Source organism: Microtus ochrogaster, chromosome 19 (assembly GCF_000317375.1).
Source record: "Microtus ochrogaster isolate Prairie Vole_2 chromosome 19, MicOch1.0, whole genome shotgun sequence".
In the NCBI taxonomy this organism is placed as follows: Eukaryota; Metazoa; Chordata; class Mammalia; order Rodentia; family Cricetidae; genus Microtus; species Microtus ochrogaster.
Genome location: NC_022021.1, coordinates 58803601 through 58811772, shown reverse-complemented (window position 1 = coordinate 58811772; position 8172 = coordinate 58803601). Strand labels below are relative to the sequence as shown.

Sequence of the window (8172 nt, the reverse complement as noted above, 5' to 3'; positions counted from 1 at the left end):
TGGGAGGAGGGGGAGGGAAATGGGAGGCTGGGAAGAGGCGGATTCTTTTTTTTTTCCTTTTCTCAATAAAAAAAATTAAAAAAATACATTTACAAAAAAAAAAGAAAGAAATGAGAAAATAACAAATATGGCCAAGAGTTCTTTCAGTAAATATAAGGCAAAATTCCAAGTCCAGCTTTTTACATATATACGACACAGAGACCCATTGTGTTTGGGTGTGTTAAGCTTTTTAAATGATCTTCTTATGTGTATGGGTGCTTTGTCTGCCAGAATGTCTGTGCACTGTGTTAATGCCTAGCGTTGAAGGAGGTGAGAGAGGGCATCAGATCTCCTTGGACTAGAATTGCAGATGTTGTGAGCCACCATGTGGGTCCTGGAGATCAAATCTATGTCCTCTGGATGAACAGCCAATACTCTTAATCACTGAGTTCTCTCTCCAGCTTCTCTTTGTATATTTGTATGTACATTTTATGTATGTATGTATGTATGTGTGTATGTATGTATGTATGTTTGCATGTGTATGTATGTATGTATCTGTCTGTCTGTCTATCTAATCTATTCAAGATAGGATCTCACTGTGTAGCCACGGATGTCCTGAAACTCACTCTGTAGACCAGGCTGGCCTTGAACTCACAGAGATCTGTTTGCCTCTGCCTCCCAAGTGCTGGGATTGAAGGCATGTGCTACTATGCCCAGCTTTGTATATTTTAAATGCAATTGATAATAACACCTCAGATTTGATGAAATACTCCAAATCCTATTTTATATATTTCAGAAACATTTTAGTTTTTCTCGCAGATTTTGCATATTCCTATTAAAACTACTTTGAGTGTGTTTTATATTTTTTCTAGCTAATATTCTCACGGTAGGCTATTTATTTTTACCTTCCATTTGATAATTTATTATTTATTTAGTGAGTGTGTGCCCTCAAGTGCTATTGTGCTTATTTGGAGGTCAGAGGACAACTCGCCCTGGGTAAGTTCTCTCCCTCTACCATGTGAATCCCGGGGACTTAACTCAAGTAGTCGAGTTTAGTGGCAAATGCCTTTTCCTGCTATCCATCTTGCTAGTTCCTTGGGTTTTTGTTTGTTTGTTTTTAAACAGACAAGGTATCACTGGGTAGCCCATGCTGGCCTTAATCTCACAATCCTCCTGCCCCTGCCTCTTGAGTGCTGGATGATAGGTGTGTGCCATCACTTTTGGTCTTACTTTTGCCCATTTTGTAGGTAACCACTTTGGTATATGTGCCTGCAGCTACGCACATGCACTGAGGCTAGAGGGCACTTGTCTCTTTATTAATCTGGAACTCACGTTTTTGATTAGGCTGGCAGCCAGCAAGTCCTAGCAATCCTCCTGCCTCTAACCCCTACATCCTTGCATTTAAAGGTGTGCATAGGCTTACATCTAGCTTATGTGGTTGCTAGGATGCGATCTCAGGTCCTCAGCCTGCACAGCAAGCATCTTACTGCAGCATCTTTTTACTCAGTGACTACTTCACCGAGCTCACTTACTGTTACTTTTTTTTTCAGAAGATTCTTTTGACGTTTCCAGTTATAAGTTGAAAGACTATTTAACCTAAAATTATTTTAAATTATCGCAGGTATTTAAAGTCAATGAAGGTGAAGATTATTCCTTTTCTATCTCTAGCATCTGATCATTTTGCATGAAGTGGGTAATCAACACATAGTTGAGTCAACTACACATATGCATCTTACTTGATAAAACAGACCTGCTGAATTCCAAAACACAAGACTATGGAAATGAGGAAACAGTATTCATATCATCATATACACATACGTCAGAGTATAAGTCTGAAAGAAAAAGTGTATTTCATTATCAGTTCTCGTCAACTTTTTGGCTGTAATTTATTAGTCTTGATTGTTAGAAGCTCTAATTAGGAAACAGATGCATCAAAGTCTTACCTTTTAGATCTCAGGTCCGATGAATCAAACTGGATATTCATAGGTCCAGGATTTACTTCATCATCTACCTCAGAGATAAGATGCCTAGAGTCACTATCCGCATCTGCCATTTGTCGCAGGTTCTAGGCACTGAGGAAGTTATTCCTGTATAAACCAGAAAAAGGTAATTCAGTTTAATCTTAAAAACATTTTACTATTTTTAATATATTTGCATGCAAAAGACATAGGAAAGTGTGGGAATCTGCTGAAGGAATCATTTTTGAAGATGGTGCTCTGTTACCTAGATTGGTCTCCAACTCTTAAGCAAGCCTGGAAGTATAGGTATAAAGCTATCATGACTTAAATGAGATTTATGATTGACATAATTATCAGAAATATTAGTAACTTGAAATTTCTTAGCTTTCAGCTTCAGTTCATTTCTAGGAATATGGCAGATTCAGTTATTTGGACCCAACACTGGAAAAGAATACTTTATAAATTATTTGAAAAGTTTAAAAAAACAGGGAGTGGAGTCTGATAAGTTGACAGTAAAGAAAAGAAACATTGAAATAGCTGTTTTATCAGAATTTGAGCTCAAGTACAAGAAGTGGGTTTTACTCTCTTACAAGGAAGTCAAGCTTTCTCTACACCGTGGCTAGTGGCTATCATATTAGGTGGTATAAGGAAAACACTTCAGCTCTAGAAAGCTCGGTAGGTTTAAGCATGACAGCTTCTACAGGAATACTAATAACCAAGCATCTCTCCTGAACTCACACTTGTACATCCAACTGGCTACTCACGGTTACCCGGATATAACCATAACTCAAATTTAGCATGTTCCAAACTTGATTTTCTTCCTCAAAAACCCATATATACACTGCTTTCCTAACTTCAACTAGTAGGATCTTGTCCTTCTAATCGCTCTGGTCAAAATTCTTGGAATCATCAGTGACTGCTTTTTATTATTCTCAGCATCTAATCCATTATTCAAAGATATCCAGAATCAGACCATTACCAATTCTTAAAAAGTTACAACTGTTTTCTTTTTATTATTACTGGTATATATGAAATTTTACTTTAAAATGCTTAAAATGTATTTTACTCTCATCCCTGGGTACCCATGTTTAACAGAAATGGTTGAAAACAGAACTTTGGGAAGAATAAGAATAGTGTCTATACTATCTTCCTCATCTATTGGATGCAAATTTTTATTATATTAGAATTGCCGAAATCTCAAGGCATTAAAATAGATTATATATTATGTGTCATGTAAAATATAACATAAACCAAATGTTATACTCTAGAATAACTCATTTGCTCAAATGTTTTGTTTTTCTTATTCTATTTTCATTGAAAAATCATGACCTGTACAATTAAAATGATCTAAAATCGAAGTCTGTATTTCAATAGGAGTAGCATATAGAATCTAAGGTAACTTCCAGTTCAGAAAAAGATCTTAAAGAACTTCAGCTACATCTCTTTCTTCAATCAGGTTCCCCAAACAATATTTAATGAAAATAGAAAAAGAAATACAAAAGCTGAGTGGAGCTCCCTGCTACTACCCTGTCCTACCGTCTGTTCTATCACAAAGAACATATAAAGAGATGTAGAACAGAGCAATATAAAAAAGATTTGACATCATCTAATTAATTGGTATGACTTTGGGGAGGATGTGTGTACTGCACATAAGGGACAGAGATCGGTGAGATTGCCAAACATCTAACAATGCACGAGACAACTCCCTACCAAGAAATTATCTAGGCAAAACAGCATCACTTCTGATGCCGAGAGTACACACTAGAGGAGCAAGAAGAGGTTATACAGGAAAGACAGGATATCTTGTAATGGCAGTGTTCAACTTCTTCAATCTAATTCCAGTTACAGGGATATTTGCTCTACAACACACACACACACACTCTCTCTCTCTCTTCGTGTGTGTGTTTAATGCAGTTTTCTGTATGACTATTTCACTATAAAATGCAAAGAACTACATAAAATAAAATTGATTGTGATCTGTAAAAATAATTGTCATATTTTTTCTTTGCCCTGTAGTTACTGTTAGTATTGTCATTCTACACCGAAAGATAAAAGGCACAAGAACAATCACAGAATGTCAGAGCTGAGGCAGTTCAAACCAGAGCTGATACTCTTCCTCATGGAGCAGGGTGTCTTTCCTGATCTTTGTCATGTCGTCTTTGCTTTATCTTTCACCTTCTCCCGTTTCCTGTTCCTGTGGGCACTAAGCAAGTACCGTGTTCCTGATTTGTTTAATGGACTCTTCCATCAGCTTTCCTCATTCATTCTTTTCCTGCTCCCTCCCTCACCTTTCACCCCTGCCCCCTCTTTCTCTCTAGTGGTGAGTACAGGATATCATGGGTGGTGGATGAGTGCTCTGCCCCTGAGCCACACCCTGGCCAAACGTATCCTGATTTTCTAACTGTAATATTTATGGAAGGATTGAAAGGAAATCCAGGATCTCCCATTCACCTGTGTGATTTAGCACTATCCATTTAACCTCCGTGCCACTATTTCCCTCCCATGATATGGTAACAGTAACATCCATCTACATAAGGACTAAAAATCGTGCTGCATACATTTGAACTCTGCATCGAGAAATGTTCAGTTTTATTGATACGCCTCTCAATAAATGAATAAAAATACTTCTTTTCTTTTCTTTTTTTAAAAAAGTCACCTTTTGAACTTCTTCCTTTTAAATAAAAGTTTCATTAATAATAAACATTTGGGCAATTGCCACCAACATGCCATTGACTGTATGACACAGATGCTAGTAACTTGTTCTATTCCCCACATATGTGCATTTTTTTTCTGTTTGTTTTCTCCCCTTTCACTTCCCTCTTTGGTTCTGCTTTTCTGTACAATATGTAAGTCAGCCAAGTCCTCGTTAATACTACTAGAGACAAACACATGCTAGAGAAATACATTAAACAGTATTTTGCCAGAGAAACATCTCAGAGACTGGAAGGGAAAGCCAAGAGTGGCTCAGCGGCAGAGTGCTTGACCAGGATGTGAGAGGCCCTGGGCTTGATCCCCATCCCCACAAAAAGAGGAAAAAGAGAGGAGCAAAAATAATACCATTCCAAAATAAATATTTCACTTCCACATGCTACTCCCCTTTCTCCTCCATAACTCACTAAATAAACATCCAACCTCACTCTGTGTGGCGTGCCTATCCATGTCTCTGTCTCTCGCCTGCCCAGTGGCTCCCTGCCTGGGACCAGCCATCTTTGGAGACCTGTGGCATTGTCTCGTGGCATGCCTATCCATCTGTCTCTTCTCGTGGGACTCGCTGTCCCTCAAGGCCCACAGCAGCCACTTGGGGAACTGCACCGTCCCTGCCTGGGACTGGCTGCTCTCAGGACCCGCTGCCCACTGTCTCCCCCCCACCCCTGCCCCGCAGTGGAGAGCTGCAGGATGGTCTCATGACCTGCTGCCCACTGCAGCACTTGGGGAACTGCAGCATTTTACTTTTACTTAAACCATGTTTACATAAACCCCAAACACAGTCAGTCATTCAACAAGTGCTTCCTGAGAATCTACAATGTAAAGAGGTGCTAAGAAAAATAGAAAATTAAGCCCCATTTTCTACCATCAATAAATTTAAAAATACAATTTATAAATCTGAGAGAATACCCCCTAAATCTCTTAAGTGCTAACCCAGTAACATGCAAACCCAATGCCAATGTGCAGTTCATTATTTCAGTTTTAGCGCAAGTCTATACTAGTGCAGGGCCCTAGTTCCAAACCAGCTGAGCAAGAGATCAGTGAAAGATGTAATCCAAGTTAGCGCCTGGCTATTGAGAACAGTGCTTCAATAACCATGAATGTGCAAAAACAAAACAAGATTTATCCCTGGTTAAAAAGCTTTATCGATTGGTCTTTTGAACAGATTCATACATCACACTGTACACTTTCAAATGTGAAGCAAAAGAACATTCTCAACCTTCCTAATGCTGTGACCCTGTAATATAGTTCTTCCTGTTGTGTTAATCCTCAACTATAAAATTATTTCATTGCTACTTCATAACGATCATTTTGTTACTTTTATAGATTGTAATGTAAATCTCTGACATGTGATCACTAGAGAGGTCGCAACTCACTGGTTGAGAACTAGTGCTTTAATGTAAAGTACACACTGTTTGGAGAACTAGTCCTTTAATGTAAAGTACACAGTGTTTGGAGAACCAGTGCTTTAATATAAACACTGTTTGGAGAACTCTGCTGTAAAGTACACATTATTTAAAGGTAATTGTTACTGGACTCCCATTACTATGGTAGCATCTCTGATAACATTAATTTTACTAAAAGAGTTGAAATGCAAAAAATAGAAGTTTGATCTTTCATTCATTCATTTATTTATTTATTCATTCATTTATTTATTTATTTATTTATTTATTTTGAGGAGTGTTTCACTCTGTAGCCCTGTTGGTCTCAAATTTGCTAAGCTGCACCCAACATGATCAAACTGGGCTCAACTACTTCCTTTATGTAATAAAATAAGTCAGTTCACTTGTTGGCCTTAAGTTTAAAACCAACCAACCAACCACCACCACCACCACCACCACCACCAAAAAACCCTTAGATTCTAAGGCAAGACAGACAAAAGGTTAAGAAGATGTGAGAAGTGAAGGAGTCCCAGAGTCCAGTTAAACTCACCTGCTAAAAGTCAAAGCTTGCAGCAAAAAGAACAAAATTTACCATAGGGATTGCCCACATAAAGATAATATTATTTTAACAGAGATATTTCAAATGAGAATAGCAATGAACCATGCTTAAGGCCAAAGTATACTTGAATATGGCCTTACTCCTTTCCAGATGTAAACCTGTACTTTTTCAGGGAATTTCACAAACAAGCATATAAACTTCATTTACAGAATGCCTTAATTTCCCTTATACAACTGTTACGACCTATAGTTTTTCCTATCAGCCTGCGATTCCCATCCAGCGCACCTCATGGATCACTCTATGACCTTATGTACCAAAGAGGAGAGAAAACACACACACACACACACACACACACACACACACACACACACACACACGGCTTAACCTCCACCTCCCAGGGAAGCTCACATATTGGGCATACTGTCTTTTCCCTATGCTATCTTCTAATAACACCCATGCTCAAATCTAGGTTTAAAATCTCTTCCTGATAGATTGAAATCTTCGTCATACTGACTCTTCCTGAAATTCTTTTCTGCAGCACAGTCGAGAAACCCAGTTCCCACTCTGTTTAGTTTCTAAACCAAAGACATGTCTGAATTCAGAGAAAATGAGTCTTTTTAACACTCAGAGATTAGTTTAACTAAGAATTAAATTCTACTTAGAAAGAGGAGAAATTTAGGGAGATTCTTGGATGTCAGTTGGCCTTGCTAAAATGAGAGTGAGATTACAGAAAGATAGAAGAAACAGAAAGAAGTTGAAGACAGAAAAGAAATTGTCTTTATCAGTTAGCGAGCAAAGCCACAGAGAAGAATGAAAGCAGACTTGCTGGTACCCAGCGCTATTTCCTTTATGTCACAACTGACACTAACCTACTTATACGGTGAGGACTCATATTCCATTGTTTCCTAATATTCCAAAGTGCAAATATGACCAATTTTAATAATGGTTTCTTGAGGTAATGAGTAAAAACCATTCCATATACAATACCCAGGAGAGAAACATTTATAATTAATTGGTGAAGCAGAATGGAATTAAAAGCTTGTGAAAGCTATAAACATATTGTAGGCTAGTTACTTTTAGGATTCTGCTATAGCCTACACAATCATGAAATTCTTTCAGTTAAAAAAAAAGTGTTTTAGAAATTGAAAAGATGATTTCATGGAAAACAGCAGCCTCTCATCAGAAAAATGGCATGAGGTGAAGGGTCAAGAGAAAAAAAGAGTAACTTTGGGAAAATTTATTTGAAAAAAAATCTCAAACCCATGAAAGTGTTTCTATGAAATATATTAATTCGTATGTATAAGCATTTAGAACCATGTTATCCACTACTGATCTGTGTGATGTAATTTGCTGTCATTTGGTATAAAGAGCATAAGTTCTAAAGTGGAAAAAGAAATAAAAGGTTGATCTCCATAGAATTATTGAACAATCACAAACAAAATAGTACTAAAGGAAAAGAATTAATTTCTCGAGAGGACAGCTGCATGCCATTTTGGAGGAACCTCAGAGAAAAGGAAAGGATGCATCTGTCGGTAGAACGGGGGTGGGAGATGGGGTAGAGGGGGTGGGAGATGGGGTAGAGGGGGTG

General features: G+C 37.9%; 1 protein-coding gene across 1 annotated transcript in view; it reads right to left on the bottom strand.

Annotated features, from left to right (window-relative positions):
* Slc38a9 (solute carrier family 38 member 9) overlaps positions 1-8172 on the bottom strand; it is a 90146-nt gene that overhangs the window by 76424 nt on the left and 5550 nt on the right. Inside the window, exon 2 of the mRNA XM_005356803.2 lies at positions 1923-2066. Within this exon, the coding sequence (XP_005356860.1) occupies positions 1923-2032 (110 nt within the window). The 5' untranslated portion in view covers positions 2033-2066. The remainder of the gene's footprint in view (positions 1-1922; positions 2067-8172) is intronic.